Source organism: Oncorhynchus mykiss, chromosome 28 (assembly GCF_013265735.2).
Source record: "Oncorhynchus mykiss isolate Arlee chromosome 28, USDA_OmykA_1.1, whole genome shotgun sequence".
In the NCBI taxonomy this organism is placed as follows: Eukaryota; Metazoa; Chordata; class Actinopteri; order Salmoniformes; family Salmonidae; genus Oncorhynchus; species Oncorhynchus mykiss.
This window is the reverse complement of record NC_048592.1, coordinates 17,700,001-17,718,272: the sequence shown is the minus strand read 5'-3', so window position 1 is coordinate 17,718,272 and position 18,272 is coordinate 17,700,001. Positions and strand designations below refer to the sequence as shown.

Genomic DNA, 18,272 nt, shown 5'->3' with positions numbered 1-18,272 from the left:
GAATGCATTGATGATGATTACAAATTTGATTGTAGCTACACGCAGTCCATTGTTTTCTAACGTTGCTTGGATTTCCATGTTTGGGCAACCATTGCTTTCTTTGAGTGAGCACCACAGGCTCTGTTCTCCAGTTTACTTTTTTTGTGCAGCAGCTGGAGTTGAGAAACCTGAGGTGTTTAACAGCCTGCAGCTCAGGTCTGTTAACCTCAGCCAATATTGAGTTTATAAAATCCTCCTATCTGGTGTTGGCCTAGATGGATGACTGTCTTTTCCATGAGGAAATTAGGGCTTTTTATGTGACAGATTCATGACTTAGTAATGGATTATTGGGTTACTTTGAGGGCACTTGGCTGGGAATCTGCACGTCTCAGTGGTTCGGTTCTATGTGTGAGAGGGACAGCCACCGCAATCAAAGACTGCTAGCTAGGATTGACGGTACAAATCAAAGCTATGCGTCTTTGGCTGTTGGAACTAGGAGTGGGATTTGAAATAATGCCCAGTTAAAACTGACTCTGTTCACTGCCTATAAGCCTGCTGGGCATCTAATATTTCTGCCTGTATTAGCCCACTTTTTATTTCTCTCTCTGGCTCTCACTCTTTTGCTCTCTCTCTAGCTCACACATTCAATTTTCATTTGCTTTATTGGCATGATGTAACAATGTACATATTGCGAAGCGTACATTGGAAATGATTCATTAGCAACAACAGCATAAAAAAAATACAAATCAAAATGTCACTAACAGGACAATCAGTAACAACCGTCTCTCTTTCTCGCTCTCTCTCCCCCTCTGTTTCTCTCTCTCTCCCTTCTTTTTGTCTATCATTTTCACTCCATTAATGTTTAATTATGTCCATATCCTGTGATGAAAATGATGACTCCAATCTTTACCTACATAATCTGTCATTTTGTAAGAGGCTGAGCCTGGACAAATGAACAGTTGATGGTGGTGGGTTTCAGGTTGGTCTCTCACTGCTATAATTCACTGCTTCTCTCCCAGGCATCTCAGTGGGAGCAGCTGCTGTGGAGCAAGGGACTGATGAGGTGTCTATCAACAAGGACCCGGGCCAGTTACATCCAGGTTAGGTTCATAGCCTGCTTTGCTAGTCCATCAATGTATCAAGAATATTTGTTCTGCTTTTACTCAGCCTATAGTTCTTTCTCTACTTCTACTTGAATCCCCTCACAGCATAAAAGCGATCATTTTTTAAAATAGGCCTTTCACCATCTAAGGCAACTTCTCTTATGTGAAAATATTGGTTTAAATTCCAAATGGTACAGCCTTTGTCATCTGTTGGTTTTCATTATGATATTTTACTGACGGGTCATGTGATGTCTATCTCTGTTCATTTCCGTAGAAATGCAACCAGCAGCGGAGACCCATGTTCCTTCAACAAAGAGTCCTGAGTCTCCCAGGCTGACCAAGCAGGAGCCTGAAAAACAACCCCTGCCAGCCCAGGTGTCAAGAGAGCCAGAGCAGCCACAGGATGTAACAGGACTGACCAAGCAGGAGCCTGAGAAACAACCCCTGCCAGCCCAGGTGTCAAGAGAGCCAGAGCAGCCACAGGATGTAACAGGACTGACTAAGCAGGAGCCTGAAAAACAACCCCTGCCAGCCCAGGTGTCAAGAGAGCCAGAGCAGCCACAGGATGTAACAGGACTGACTAAGCAGGAGCCTGAGAAACAACCCCTGCCAGCCCAGGTGTCAAGAGAGCCAGAGCAGCCACAGTATGTAACAGGACTGACCAAGCAGGAGCCTGAGAAACAACCCCTGCCAGCCCAGGTGTCAAGAGAGCCAGAGCAGCCACAGGATGTAACAGGACTGACCAAGAAGGAGCCTGAGAAACAACCCCTGCCAGCCCAGGTGTCAAGAGAGCCAGAGCAGCCACAGGATGTAACAGGACTGACCAAGACAGTAAAGACAGAACCTTCCTCTGAAAACAGGGCATTGAAACCCTGCACAGAGGACATCATGACCCCGCCCACCAACACCAAAGAACCAAGTACTGTGTCCGTAATCATCAAGGAAGAACCCATGGAGGTGTCGGCTTCTGATAATTCAGGAGTAGAACAAGTGGAAGGTCCTTCTAGTCTGGAGACAGCAATGAAGGCTAGGAGGGAGAGGAAAGGGGAACCTATGTCTGAGGCACTGGCTGGTGGGGCTTTGGAGGGGGCCTGTGCCTTGGAAGAGATGGACACCACCCCCGAGACTGAGAACAAGCCTAAACTCTCCCATCACAGTCCCCCCATCAAGGAGAAGCCCTACAAGACATCCATGGAAAGACTGGCAGAGATGGCTGCCTCCCCTACCCACTCTTCCCCTAGGACCATGGGGCCCTCTCCTAGGGAGCCTCCCCTCCACGCCCACCCTGCCCCGGGGGAACACAGCAGCAGCGTCCCCTCCACCACCCTCATACTTCTCACCCCTAAGATCGGCATGGGCAAGCCAGCCATCTCCAAGAGGAAGTTCTCCCCAGGCAGACCCAGGGTGAAGCAGGTAATGCATGGTGCTGGTGGGTGTTGGGTGCTCTTGTCTTAGATCCAAATCTTGACGTGTTATTCTTAGGGTTGTATCCCAGGGCTTCAAAATCTATTTCAGAATCTTTTTTTTGTGTGTAATATATGATGTATTATTTATGTATTATCTAGGCTTATGTCTTTTTATTTTCAAAGAGAATCTAAAAAATCAAAGGTTGAAATCTCTGGAGAGGAACCATAATTGTGTGATCCTCTAGGTTGGTCATTCTGTGGTTGAGTGTGTTGAATGATGAGAGGAGGAGAAGCTTTCTGAGTGCTCTGCCCCAGAGCGGTGGATTGGCTATGATGTTAGTGGTTTGGAATATGATTAAAACGGGTGTTGCTGCTGCAGAGGACACTTAACCCAGAGAACTTGCCAGTTGTGGCAGTTGAGAACCGTTGAGTCCTGTGTGTTTGATGTCGTGTTATTGGCCAAACTGTATCGTCAGCAGAGACCACGGCTGTTCTCACCCTTCCTCCTCAGTTTTCACTTGAGCTGAATCCCAAATAGCCCCTCCCCCTCAATTTGCACGCTCGTGCTCACCGCCACCATATGCACAAGTGTCTCAAAGTTGAGGGAGTGAAAATGATCGAGGGCGTAGGGGCTAATTAGACCCGCAGACAGCCACTGCGGCCTCCAGAGTGAAGTGCTATCCCAACACGCACCGCGGTAGGTTTGGAGTCTGCACAACATCACACCAAAGAATTGCGAGGCATGACTAATCCTCTGACTCATGTTTGTTTGTCTGATCTTGAGTCTTGACAGGTAAAACAGGTGAAATAACCACTTCATTTGGGAGGTAGCCTAACTGTTGCTGAGGTTTATATCTTGTGAAACCATAGGGGGAATTAGTTCATTAGAATTTCATGCTTGTTTTATTATTACATTTGGAATTGCATCATACAAGTCGCCAGTGTGTCCCGAAGTTGCGTTTATTGATCCCCTCGCCACTTTATATACGTCACCCTCCGACTTTCGCCAGCAACACGTGACAACGGGGGGCCCTCCGAACACGTTATTAGGGTTGAGAGGGCCTGGTTTGGGATTCACTGATGGTGTGTCTGAAGAATACTGATGGTGAGTCTGAAGAATAGTTAGTTTCCCACACTGCAGAATGAGAATTGAATATTAGTACGGCCTATTCCTTAGGCCATATGCAAACACCACCAAGAACCTTACACACCATACCCCACCTCTACACTTTGCCTGTTCATTCTGATCCACTCTGCAAACACCCACCACCTTATGTACACACTGCCCTATAGGAGCACACTGCCAACATGTATAGACAATACTAACAGGCTACTTTATATACATCCCCATATGCAATCCCACAGTATAACTTCAAGCACGCTGTGTCACCTGTCCTAGACTAGTATCCAATTTCCATGGTATTCCTAGTACATGTTTTATGTGCTGAAGGCAGTCCCTCTCTGATGATGGCTACAAGCCTGTTCTCATTCTCCTTAGAATACCTTCATTAGGGCTTTGTTAAACCCCCCCCCCCCAAAACACACTTTCATCAAGCCACTAATCAGAGACACAGTATGCGGGTTGGGTCAAATCCTAATAATACTGGGATATTAATCATACACATGGCTATGATATATTATGGATGAGGCTGAGGAGAGTTTAGCCTTGCAACGTCGTGCTTTTCTCTCCAGATATATCCTATTGCTTAAATAAATGCTGTGTGTAGATAGACTAATTTGTTAGATCAGGCCTGGGGGAGATGAAATGTAGGCTATTTGAATACAGTGGGATCCTGTGTAGTCCGATTTGGTGTCTTCAAGTCTTTGTGCTTCTGTCTCTGAAGAGGCATGCGCTATCAGTCGTGCAGTCCGACGCAACCAGGTGGTGTTTTGTCAACAAGCCAGCGATATGAGTGAGGCAGTGACATGCGGTTGCCATGGCAAGAGGATGCTGTGGTCTCTTGCTCCTCCCCGTCCTGCTGCTGTTGCATGGTGCTGTTGCTTGTCTGAATTCAAGGTTGCTGCGCCGACTAACATGATTCTGCTTCACCTTTGCAAGCTCTCTCTGAACGTCTAGCTCGAAACAACATGCCTCTCGTATGCATGAAAGATATCTTGGATTGGCTTCAATATAGAAAGTATCATGTGCATCATAATATCCTGGCTTTTTGCCCCAAGTCAGAATGTATAACAGCATCATTATTAGCGCCATATCTCTTACTTTGGGTGTGTTGAATGGTCCCAACAAGCTTCTTCAGCCACCAGCCTTTTAAACTCACTGCATCTGCCTGTTATGTTTTCATCTTTCTCTGGCTTTGTTTTTTAAGTTGCTGCATTTTGTCACCCTCCTTCTCCCCTCAATCCCTCCCTCTCTCACCCACCCAACCCGGCCCCCCTACCTGTACCTTAGGGCGCATGGCATGGGAGCCCCCATAGCAGTGTGAGCTCCCCCTCCTGGTCTCCAGACCAGCCAGAGGGGTGGAACTTCCCAAAGACCAGGCAGCTCTCGTCCGGCTGCGGCAGCCCTGCCTGGAGCATCAGAGTGGTAAATAACCGCGGCTCTCTCTGGGGACCAGACCTCCAGAACCACCACAGGGCCATGCCACAGCAGTCTTCTGCTTACCTTAGGCTATGTGAAGTGCACTGGCAGAGTGATGCTTGATGTCACTGTGTTAATGGTGGACTTTCACAATGAATCATTCAACTAACACTGTCACCAGAGGAGAGGAGACTGTGGTAAATTCACATTGACAGGCTAATAAGGGAATGGTGAATGAGAACCTGTAGTAGCCTAATACGACTCATCCTTAATGGCAAAATGTTTAACTTTTTATCCACTAGAGAGGATCTCTTGCTAGGCTTTGTACTTGTAATATTAACCCAATTCACAATGCTATATCTTGGCCTTCCTTTGCAGCCTGAGGCACAAGGTTTAACCTGTGTTTGTTTGTTGCCTGTTTGTTTAATTGTTTGTTTCGTTTGTCATACTTTTGTGGGTGAGTTTGGGGCGGGATGGAGATTTTTTTTTAAGTGGGCTGTGTGGGCACTTAGGCCTGCCCAAGTGGATGCTGCAATCTGTCGCCATGGTGACATTAGTGTTACACACTGGCGCTAAGTGAGGTAGTAATTGCTGGGTCTTGGCATGTGTTTTGGGCAGGTTAAGCAGCACCATACTGTGTGTCAATCAGAATGTCAGACTGCTGGGGGGTTGTGAAGAGACTGGACTGGGGAATCGAGGAGGAGGGATTTGGGGGGAAGATTCACAGAATGTAGACTCGTTTGACAGTCGTGATTAGGCCCCAGCAGCCACCAGCACCGGAAAAGTGTTGACAGCATAATGGAGTTCAAATGGCCAGAATAACATTAGAGAGGTCCTCTGTCAACAGCCTGGACAGAGAGCCTGGATACTTGCTGTGTTACAAAGGCTGTCTCTCATAGTGCTGAGCGATTTAACCAACATTTTGTTTAGTTTTAGTTTTTTAGACAACTAATTGACCAATGTAGGTTCAATAATTTTTTATTACATGTATTTTTTTTATTTTTTTTTGTGAGCTCAATGCACGCATTGATCCAGCCTGAACTGTGCAATGTAGCAGGTGCATAAAATGTGGTAATTAACTACAATGACCATAATCCATTGCACATCTACTTGTCCGGCCTGTGCTTCTTTTACACCTGCTACAGAAGAGACAGAAAGAATGCATGATCGTGAGGGGATATTGAGAAACAACAGGAAAGTAATTCTGCTTTTGCAAGTTGATCAACTTGTAAATGGGGCGGCAGGGTTGCCTAGTGGTTAAGAGCGTTGGACTAGTAACCGGAAGGTTGCAAGTTCAAACCCCCGAGCTGACAAGGTACAAATCTGTCGTTCTGCCACTGAACAGGCAGTTAACCCACTGTTCCTAGGCCGTCATTGAAAATAAGAATTTGTTCTTAACTGACTTGCCTAGTTAAATAAAGGTAAAATTACATTTAAAAAACTCACTTTTGAGAAAATCATGTTCAATGTTTTAGCACTGCTATTGGAGAGCCCTTCTTTGTCTATACCAGGTATTTCCAATTACGCGCAATTCCGTCGGGGGTACGGCAAATAAAAATGTGAATCACATTTCCAAACATTTATATTTTCCAACGGGGCTATACATTTGGGTGACGTTTTTTCTCTCGCCTGAGTAGCCTCGTTCCACTGCCAAAAATAACATTAAACCATCTAGTGTTCAGCGAAATAATAATAATACAACGTCAAATACAGGTAGCCTAGTCAAATAATTAACATCCAATCACGTTAACCGTTACTCTCTCGCGGGAATTCCACTAACGGTCCGTATGTAGCTAAACGTAGCTGCTGCTCATTCAGTTTGCTCCAAAATTGATAAAGGGTTAAAAGAAGTAAGGCCCGTGTCCATAGAGATGCATACCAGCTCTACTGGTAGTACTGCTACTACCAGCAGTACTACACCTGCACCTGTCGACGACAAGTTGTTCTGCTTCCAGGAGCACATCCAATGCTAGCATCAGTAATTCTACATTTGTTGCTAGCCCAGCTAGCATAAACGCTGACAGTTGTGAGTCTGATGCAGCCGAAGAGCTACTGCCCCCTTAACCGGGAAAGCACCGAACAACAGACAGGGACATTGGACCATCAGAGGCGCAAATATGATGAGAACTACATTGATTTGGGGTTCACTTATATTGGGAGTAGTGCCTTTCCTCAGCCACAGTGTGTTATATGTGCAAAAGTACTATCTCACAACTCGATGAAACCTTCACTCTTGCGCAGACATTTAGAAACTAAACGTGCCAATTTGAAAAATAAGTCACGGGAGTTTTTGAGCGACTGTTATATGTCCGTTAAGTTTATGGGGGGTAAATTAAGGAAGACTTCCTCTCCTGCAAACCGCTGGAAACCAGGACAACAGGAGAGGATATTTTTAAAGTACTGGACAGCTTTGTGACATCAAATGGACTTTGGTGGTCAAGGTGTGTTGGTATCTGTACAATTACGCAGGTACTTTCCCGAAACGGATGACACAAACAACTGGATTCTTTATCCCTTTCATGCCCTGCCTCCAGTCCACTTACTGATATCTGAATAAGAGAGCCTCATTGAGATTGCAACAAGCGGTTCTGTGAAAAATGTAATTTAATCAGAAGCCACTGACAGATTTCTGGATTGGGCTGCGCTCAGTGTATCCTGCCTTGGCAAATTGCACTGTTTAGACACTGATGCCCTTTGCAACCACATACCTATGTGAGAGTGGATTCTCAGCCCTCACTAGCATGAAATCTAAATACAGGCACAGACTGTGGAAAATTAATTACACAACCGAACATTGCAGGGTTATGTGCATCCTTTCAAGCACACCCTTCTCATTAACCTGTGGTGAGTTATTCACAATTGTTGTTGAACAAAAGTTTTATATGTAAGATGGTTAAATAAAAAGCAAAATTATTGATTATTATTTGTGCCCTGTCAACGAGCTGGGTTGTGACAACTCACACTCATTCTTATGTTTAATAAATGTGTCGTATAGTGTGTGTGTGTGGCAAGGATGGCAAATAACATTTGAGAGTGCGCTGACCCTGGTGCTAGAGGGGTCATGCAGCTGGAGGTTGAATGTTTGAATGTGTACGGGACTATAAAAAGTTGGGGAACCACTGGTCTATACCCATTCAGCATTGTTCACACCCTCTTAAGCCTTAGCCCTACCTATCTCTTTAAGTGTTGATCGGAACGTTCTTCACTAACATCTAAGACATCTGAGAGAGAACAGCTCACTGAACATTACTCACCCAAGCAGAGCTGGTTAGGCTGTTATGTTATCCAGAGCATTGGTGACTGCAACTGTGCTGTCAGATTGTCCATTGGTAAATTCAGAGTGTTTCGTGTTGAGGGCACACTGGACACTGGCCAATAAGTAGGGTTGATCCGAAAGCTCTGACCTCACAACGACAGTCAAGCACCCAATCTAACTGGCTGACATTGGCTAGCTACTTCCAGACACATAATGAGAACACCCCACTCTGATCATTTTACTCCCTCTAGCAGAGCTGGTTCGGCTGTTTTCATGTTATCCAGAGCGTTTGTGACTAACTGTGCTGCTGGCAACAATTGAATTACACTTTGTTGCATTTACTTTGGCAGACCAATCCAAACTCCTCTCTTGGCATGTCCAGCCCACTCATTATCTCAGCCAATCATGACCAGCCTGAAGGTTGCTCACTTTTTCTGTGGCTTAACCAACTAGGCTCGTAATTTAACAATTTTGATAGTTTGATATTAAGGCACATGAAAGTTCACATGTTATAGAGAAGGCATTTCTGCCAATACATGCATTTTGGTAAAAACAAATGATAAAATTTGTTTTACGTCCAAACGGCTCTACTGAAGTCGTGACTTGCAACATACGGCCTAGTTTCCTGAATCAGGTCACAAATAGTGATTTTTGTCAGACAGCATAGGTAGCAGCTCTACAGAGGTGAGATGACTTGGAATGAAATAATAAAGTCATCAAATAAAACAAATGTAATATACAGAACTTAAATATTTTATCAAGGTAATGTGAATAAATGATGGTTAAGTGATAATCAGTAATGAGCACCTTGGGACTTTTTAATTGTTTTATTCTGTGTTACGGCATCCAAACCACATTTATATAATCAAACCGAAAACGAACCGATCTCAAAAAGCACTAATCGCTCAGCACTAGTCTCTCAGAATGGTGCAGGAGAGATGATCCTATTACTGAGAAAGATGAACACGTCAAGGTGTCTTATTTTGAGAAATGGGTTTTGTGTTGTCACCGCTGGACTGCCTATGTACTGTTGAATTGTGGAATGTGGAGACTGAAGGGGTACTCTACAAAGCAGGATCAATGAGTTAGCCAGCTAAATATTCTGAAGTAACTTTATTTTTAAGATAAGCTTAACATGGGCACGTTCTAATTGACTCAACAAACACATATACTGAACAAAAATATCAAAGCAACATGTAACAATTTCAACGATTTTACTGAGTTATAGTTCATATAAGGAATTCAGCTGAAATAAATTCATTAGGCCCTAGTTTATGGATTTCACATGACTGGACTGGGGTGCAGCCATGGGTGGGCCTGGGAGGGCATAGCCCACCCACAAAAGGGCTTTATTAGGGACAGAAATACTCCTCAGTTTCAACAGCTGTCCGGGTGGCTCGTCTCACACGATCCCGCAGGTGAGGAAGCCAGATGTGGAAGTCCTCGACTGGCGTGGTTACACATGGTCTGTGGTTGTGAGGCTGGTTGAGTGTACTGCCAAATTCTCTAAAACGACGTTGTAGGCGGCTGATGGTAGAGAAATTAACATTCACGTCTCTGGCAACAGTTCTGGTGGACATTCCTGCAGTCAGCATGCCAATTGCACGCACCCTCAAAACTGCATGTTGTTGTCTGATAAAACTGCACATTTTAGTGGCCTTCTAATGTTCCCAGCACAAGGTTCACTGGTGTAATGATGCTATTTAATCAGCTTCTTGATATGCTACACCTGTCAGGTGGATGGATCATCTTGGCATTGGAGAAATTGTCACTAACAGGGATGTAAACAAATTTGTGCACATCATTTGAGAGAAATACGTTTTTTGTGCATATGGAACTTTTATGTGATTTATTTATTTTTCCCGCTAATGAAACATGTGACCAACACTTTACATGTTGCATTTATATTTTTGTTCAGTATAGAAGTTGAACTTTAAAAAACTAAAATAATCTAAGTTAGCTGACTAACTCATCGATCCTGCTTTGTAGTATGCCGCTCTAGCTGAATAAAGAAAATAAAAACAAATTGCGTTCTCAATTTTCTTAAATCAGAAATGGCAGCTTTTTCCCCCTGCATCAATTTGTTTTGTAGCTTGAATTAAGCACTATTCTAAGATGTGTTAAATATTACTACGGATATGAAACTATTTCATATCCGTTAGCAGGCGTTGCAATGTTCTACCTACCATCCAAGAAAACACCACTGAATGGGAAAGGACATTACCTCTGTAAAGTAGACCAAGCTGCTGTTCCGGTTACCTCACTAGATACTAGCAGCCTCATAGCTCAACAGCTCTACAGTGGGTGGAGGAGAAGTCCCCTATGGCAAACTTTTTAATTAAGCTGACTTCATCGATCACAGTCTAGCAAGTGAGGACCTGTGTGTGTGTGTGTGTGTTTTTCTGTATCTGACTGTGAACACGACTCTTGAGTGTTTTTGTGTGTGTTTCTGTGTGTGTGATCCGGTGTGTGTTGAGAAGGAGTCCTGAGGTCCTGAGTCCTGTGTTTCTGTTGCAGGGTCGGGGGTCAGGCTTCCCCGGGAGGAGGCGACCCAGAGGGGCTGGTCTGTCGGGCAGAGGGGGTCGGGGCCGAGCGAGAGGGAAGAATGGAGCCAGTCCCATAGTCAGCCCTGGGGTAGGCTATGCCACCTGTCAACCTGATCTCTTTAGTTCACACTAATCCATTACAATTAACTGAAAGACAGTTTTATTACTAGTGTTGGGAGGAAAAATGGACAGTTACATATCGCAATATTATTTTGGATGTTATTAATGCTGGGGCTCCCGAGTGGCGCAGCACCTAAGACACTGCATCTCAGTGCTAGAGGCGTCACTGCAGTCCCTGGTTCAAATCCAGGATGCATCACATCCGGCCATGATTGGGAGTCCCATACGGCGGCTGTCATTGTAAATAAGAATTTGTTCTTAACTGACTTACCTGGTTAAATGGAGGTTAAATAAAACATTTTATAAAAATACTTTGGCTCCAAGTATCGATTTTCTGGGTAGCATTAGCTAGCGCTAGTCGGTTGTACCTGCGCTAGAACTGTGGTAATTTTCATCCTATAGCTTGTTCGCCATCTTAAAAAAGAAATAGTGAGCCAACGTGTTTTCAGCACTTTGATTTTCATGACTGATCAAAACAAATGTTCTAATGCCCTCTCCTGTCTCTGCTGCAGACATATACTAGGCAATATGTTTCGAACATCAAATTGCAATAAAATTACAGTATCCAATCACAATACATATGGGATCGTTTGAATTGCAATACATATTGTATCGGCACCTAAGTTTCGTGATCGTATCGTGAGGTCCCTGGCAATTCCCAGCCTTATTTATTACCCATAAACCTAGTTTTCCTGGTGTATTGTAAACAGTAATCATATGTTGTGGCTAGATTATTTGCTGCACAAAAACAGACTCACCCAGTGGGCATGTTACTCCATACCACAGCGTGACACAACATTTGTGTCAGAGGCAAATGCTAATCAATAATCCTATCCAGGCAGTCTCTTGTAACGCTGACAACTTCACATGCTGTAAAATAATCTAAGAATTTCCGCCATAAACAGAGATGCATACCTCTGCAATATTGGTTTAGAGACAGAGAAACACTTCACTTTCATGTAGGGAATATCACAGGACTCAATCCTATCTAAAGCTGTGTTTGTGCTCATGCTTCATAACATACAGGTCACCACCATGGAATCACCTTACCAGGTGAAAGAGGAAGAGGAGAATGCCATGCACAACACCGTGGTCATATTCTCCAGCAACGACAGCTTCACATTGAAACAGGTGGGCATCTGTTTGTGTACAAATTATACATTTCCTGTACCTCTATTATTCGATTTGTTTCTTTTACCATATCACAGTTTAACTTTGATTCTCTAGTATCATGTGTAAACTCCATTTGTTTCCCCTCTCTCAGGACATGTGTGTGGTGTGTGGGAGTTTTGGGCTGGGTGCAGAGGGTCGTCTTCTGGCCTGTGCCCAGTGTGGGCAGTGCTACCACCCCTTCTGTGTTGGCATCAAGGTAAGTACCCCGTCCTTTACAGTGGCATTTTCTCTGAGATCTTACTGACGATTCTGATACTACATACGAGTAGGAAACGTGGGAACCCCACAGATTACTGGCCTTAGGGTTAATCATCTATTGATTTCAAAGATTTTAACCTGGCTATGACTGACTGACTCAGTATGTGAGTATCAACTGGATTAAATGGGCTATATAAACTCTGTAATCACAGGAAGTTCAGCTCAAGTTGGTTCCATCCTTATCTCTTAATGCTGCCAATTACTGCAAACAAAACCATTTAGTGTAGCTCGGCAGCACAGTGATATATCAATGTCCTTTTACTATGGGATCTTCTTAAAGAGATAAGCGCACACAATTTGGGCTTTTGCCAATATACTCTCACACCACATCTGACCCTGTCCTCTCCTTCCAGATCACCAAGGTGGTGTTGAATAAAGGCTGGCGCTGTCTGGAGTGTACAGTGTGCGAGGCGTGTGGCCAGGCCACCGACCCGGGCCGTCTGCTGCTGTGTGACGACTGTGACATCAGCTATCACACCTACTGCCTGGACCCTCCGCTGCAGAACGTTCCCAAGGACAGCTGGAAGTGCAAATGGTGTGTAGCTGACTCATCTGTCCATCCCCTCAACCTCTTCCTATTATGATAACGTGGCTGTGTCCCAAATAGCCCCCTATTCCCTATATAGTATAACATCAATATTTGATGTATCTAAGCAAGAAGTCAAAGTACCAACTAGAGGTCGACCGATTAATCGGAATGACCGATTAATTAGGGACGATTTCAAGTTTTCTTAACAATTGGTAATCTGCATTTTTGGAGACCGATCATGGCCGATTACATTGCACTCCATGAGGAGACTGCATGGCAGGCTGACTACCTGTTATGCGAGTGCAGCAAGGAGCCAAGGTCAGGTGCTAGCTAGCATTAAACGTATCTTATAAAAAACAATCTTAACATAATCACTAGTTAACTACACATGGTTGATGATATTACTAGTTTATCTAGCTTGTCCTGCGTTACATATAATCGATGCGGTGCCTGTTAATTTATCATTAAATCACAGGCTGATTTAACAAGCGCATTTGCGAAAAATGCAGTCGTTGCACCAATGTGTACTAACCATTAACATCAACACCTTTCTTAAAATCAATACACAAGTATATATTTTAAACCTGCATATTTAGTTAATATTGCCTGCTAACATGAATTTATTTTAAATAGGGAAATTGTGTCACTTCTCTTGCGTTCCGTGCAAACGGAGTCAGGGTATATGCAGCAGTTTGAGCCGCCTGGCTCTTTGCGAACTGTGTGAAGACTATTTCTTCCTAACAAAGACAGCCAACTTCGCCAAACGGGAGATGATTTAACAAAAGCGCATTTGTAATTGTTGCACGAATGTACCTAAACATAAACATCAAGGCCTTTCTTAAAATCAATACACAGAATTATATTTTTTTAAACCTGCATATTTAGTTAAAAGAAATTCATGTTAGCAGGCAATATTAAACTATTGAAATTGTCTCTTTTCTTGCGTTCATTGCACGCAGTGTCAGGGTATATGCAACAGTTTGGGCCGCCTGGCTCGTTGCGAACTAATTTGCCAGAATTTCGGGGGAAAATCGTCTGATTAATCGATATCGCCTTTTTTTGGTCCTCCAATAATTGGTATCGACGTTGAAAAATCATAATCGGTCGACCTCTAGTACCAACAACAACAACTTATTTGCCGTCTCCTCACACAAAAAAAACTATCCCTTTTCTCCATGAATGACCTAGTTCATTATTTCTCAATGTCCTGTACTGTACTTAATATACATCCACCTAAATGTACTCAGCTATTCATTGACACCTGTCCTCACTCCTTCTCCCCTCCCCTGTTTCCTCCTGCAGGTGTGTGTCCTGTACCCAGTGTGGTGCCACCTCGCCAGGCCTGAGGTGTGAGTGGCAGAATAATTACACCCAGTGCGCCCCCTGTGGCAGCCTGGCGACGTGCCCTTTCTGTCTCCAGGACTACAGCGAGGGAGAGATCGTGGTGCAGTGCCGCCAATGCGACAGGTGGGCATTGCTACGGTACTAGCTAAGCCTGCCGTAACCTATATTTATTGTCTGTTATTTTGAATCATGGTAACCGAAACCCCAACCCCTTCTCCTTCCTCTCCGATAGGTGGATACATAGTTCCTGCCAGGGTCTCCATTCAGAGGAGGATGTGGAGAAAGCAGCAGACAGCAGCTTTGACTGCACCATGTGCCGAGTCCACAAGGCCTCCAATGGTAAGGAAGCACTACATACAGTATAGCCTTCTGAGTCCTTGCAACTGTATCTGACCCTCTCAGGCATCTCGTGTATTGCAGCCAATTACTCATTGGCTTTTGTGTGTCCTCACTGCATCCACAGCGCCTGTGTCCAAGGCCAGAGAGTCCATTGAACCGGCAGTTATGACGCAGATTCTCACAAAAGCTAAAGACATGGGTAAGAACAATGTCTGCTTTTGGTATTTATTTATTTAATAAAACAAATATATTCACTACATTTCAAAAGTTTGGGGTCACTTAGAAATGTCCTTGTACACAGCATTGTACGAGATCTTCAGTTTCTTGAGAATTTCTCCCCTTCATTTCTCAGAACAAGAGTAGATTGAAGAGTTTCAGAATTTTTTTTGGGGTTCTGGTCATTTTGAACCTGTAATCAAAGCCACACATGCTGATGCTCCAGATACTCAACTAGTCTAAAGAAGGCCAGTTTTATTGCTTCTTTAATCAGCACACAGTTTTCAGTTGTGCTAACATAATTGCAAAACGGTTTTCTAATGATCAATTAGCCTTTTAAAATGATAAACTTGGATTAGCTAACAACGGTTGCTGATAATGGGCCCCTGTATGCCTCTGTATGCCTTTCCAGCTACAATTGTCATTTACAACATTAAGACTATTTCTGATCAATTTGATGTTATTTTAATGGACAAAAAAATGTGCTTTTTTTTTCTCTCCAAAAATTAAATTTCTACGTGACCTCAAACTTTTGAACGGTAGTGTATCAGCTTTAATATTGCAAATAGATTGTGGCTTCTATCAATGTGATTGTCTGCATAATTTGCAATCCCCCACATATTCCCCCATATATATTTTTTATAAATAGATATTTTATATTTATTCTTCTTTTTTTTATATATTTTTATTTTTCTCCCCCTTTTATTATTTTCCCCTAATCCTACCACCCCTCCCCTAATTGGAGTAAACTAATGGACGACAACACTTAGGTGTCTACTTCCAGCCTATACATACTATATACATTTTACCGGCTCAGTATATTTCAGTCCCACCCTTCAGCTCCCCTCAACCCCTCCCATCTATCTCTGAAGACCATCCAGTTTTGATTTCTATTTGCCATATGCTTTTAGTATTTGTTCTGTCTGGAGATCGAGACATTTCTTCTTCTCTGAGATTCCTTCTAGGTCTTTGACTTAATGAAACCTTGTTTTAATCCCATTGAACAGTACTGTACATTCCACACATTCCAGTTCATCTAGGATGTTCAAACAGCACCATAACCTTGTGGAGTGTGTGTGTGTGTCTTTCAGACTTGGTCAGGACGTACACTCAGGATGGCGTGTGTCTGACAGAGTCAGGCTTGTGTCAGCTCAAGAGCCTGACGGCACCTGCGTCGCGGCGTAGGAAACCCAAGCCCAAGCTGAAGCTGAAGATCATCAACCAGAACAGTGTTGCAGTGCTGCAGGCCCCCCTGGACCTGTTGTCAGAACACTCCCGGGACGAGGACATGGAGGACCACAGAGGTGCATGTCTTTAAATAAGAATGTGTTCTTAACGGACTTCCCTGCTTAAATATAGGTTAACTGACCTAAATACAACAAGCCTGTTAGAAAACACTATGGGATAGTTTTCCAGGGCACAGATTAAGATCCTCTGAAACGGCAATTGTCCTTCACGTTCCTAAATTCCAATGACGCTGACAGCAGACGGTTAGGTGGTGGCGTAGAGTTGTGGAGCTAAATTCCACAAATTGAAAAATCCACAATTTCAATTAGGCTAATCTCTTGAAATTGACTGGAGTTGAAATGGGATTGACCCTGGGTGCTGTAGCTTGGGGGTAGAGTGGTCTGTTAGTCCTTTCTGCAGACTGGCTGTCTCCTTATATCACCTCTCTCTGTCTCTCTCTCTCTGTCTCTGTCTCTAAGAGCTTTAGTAGCATGGGAAACATTATGTTAACAGTAAATTAATTGACAGTAAAGATTACACTCTCAAAAACTTTCTCAGTAGCAAGGCTATGCTCACTGACTCATAAATATTCAAAGCTTTCCTTAAGTTTGTCAGTCACAGTGGTCAAGTATTCTGCCACTGTGTACTCTCTGTTTAGGGCTAAATAGCATTCTAGTTTGCTTTTTAATTTTTTTTTATTCTTTCCAATGTTCAAGTAATTATCTTTTTGTTTTCGCATGAATTGGTTGGGTCTAATTGTGTTGTGCTGGTGCTCTGTTGGGTGTGTTTGTGTTTGTGAACAGAGCCCCAGGACCAGCTTGCTTAGGGGACTCTTCTCAAGGTTCATCTTTCTTTAGGTGATGGGTTTGTTATGGAAGGTTTGGGAATCGCTTCCTTTTAGGTGGTTATAGAATTTAACGTCTCTTTTCTGGATTTTGATCATTCACGGGTATCGGCCTAGTTCTGCTCTGTATGGATTATTTGAGGATATTTTTGCAGAATTCTGCATGCAGTCTCTCAATTTGGTGTTTGTTCCATTTTATGAATTATTTGTGGGTGAGCGGATCACAGACCTCACAACCATAAAGTGCAATGGGTTCTATAACTTATTCAAGTATTTTTAGCCAGATCCTAATTGGTATGTCAAATTTTATGTTTCTTTTGATGGCATAGAAGGCCATTCTTGCCTTGTCTCTCAGATCGTACACAGCTTTGTGGAAGTTACCTGTGGCGCTGATGTTTAGGCAGAGGTATGTATAGTTTTTTGTGTGCTCTCGGGCAACGGTAGATGGAATTTGTATTCGTGGTCCTGGCGTCTGGATCTTTTTTGGAACACCATTATTTTTGTCTAACTGAGATTTACTGTCAGCGCCCAGGTCTGGCAGAATCTATGCAGAAGCTCTGGGTGCTGCTGTAGGCCCTCCTTCGTTGGGGACAGAAGCACCAGATCATCAACAAAGCATGAGAAGACTTTGCCTTTGTTTTGGTTTGTTTGTTTGTCAATTAGGGCGTGCAGGGTGAATAATTGGTCTGTCATACAGTAATTTGGTAAAAAGCCAATTTGACATTTGCTCAGTACATTGTTTTCACTGAGGAAATGTATGCGTCTGCTGTTGACGCATATCCCACGGTAGTTATTGGGGTCAAATTTGTCTCCACTTTTGTAGATTGGGGTGATCTGTCCTTCCTTGGTTCCAAATATTGGGAAAGATGCCCCGGGTTTTCTGGGTCACTGTTTTTTGTCGGATAGGTTTCTCAATTTCTTTCTTAGGTTTTTGCGTTCCTCATCAAAGCATTTGTCAATGTTGTTTATTTTCTTTGGGTTTTCTGTTAGAAATTTAAATGGAATCTGAGAGGTGAAATATACTGTTTACACCTTCACTCTTACAGTGGAACGTTTTTTCCATGAAGTTGTCTAAAAGGGATTGAATTTGTTGTTGCCTAATAGTTTTCTGGTAGGTTTCCACACTACTCTCTCTCTCTGTGTGACGCGCTCTCTCTCTCTGTGTGGCGCGCTCTCTCTCTCTCTCTCTGTGTGGCGTGCTCTCTCTCTCTCTGTGTGGCGTGCTCTCTCTCTCTCTGTGTGGCGCGCTCTCTCTCTCTCTGTGTGGCGCGCTCTCTCTCTCTCTGTGTGGCGCGCTCTCTCTCTCTCTCTCTCTCTCTGTGTGGCGTGCTCTCTCTCTCTCTGTGTGGCGTGCTCTCTCTCTCTCTGTGTGGCGCGCTCTCTCTCTCTCTGT

At 43.7% G+C, this 18,272-nt stretch overlaps 1 protein-coding gene across 7 annotated transcripts in view; it reads left to right on the top strand.

Annotated features, from left to right (window-relative positions):
- The window catches only part of LOC110508653 (histone-lysine N-methyltransferase 2C), a 138,344-nt gene that overhangs the window by 49,068 nt on the left and 71,004 nt on the right, over positions 1-18,272 (top strand). For 6 of the 7 annotated variants that reach the window (XM_036966414.1, XM_036966415.1, XM_036966416.1 and 3 more), the window contains exons 12-22: positions 999-1,079; positions 1,357-2,495; positions 4,899-5,033; positions 10,801-10,917; positions 11,976-12,080; positions 12,214-12,318; positions 12,734-12,915; positions 14,212-14,376; positions 14,486-14,592; positions 14,717-14,791; positions 15,900-16,112. In XM_036966414.1, coding sequence (XP_036822309.1) covers positions 999-1,079; positions 1,357-2,495; positions 4,899-5,033; positions 10,801-10,917; positions 11,976-12,080; positions 12,214-12,318; positions 12,734-12,915; positions 14,212-14,376; positions 14,486-14,592; positions 14,717-14,791; positions 15,900-16,112 — 2,424 coding nt within the window. The remainder of the gene's footprint in view (positions 1-998; positions 1,080-1,356; positions 2,496-4,898; positions 5,034-10,800; positions 10,918-11,975; positions 12,081-12,213; positions 12,319-12,733; positions 12,916-14,211; positions 14,377-14,485; positions 14,593-14,716; positions 14,792-15,899; positions 16,113-18,272) is intronic. The other variant, XM_036966417.1, reaches the window with a different exon arrangement.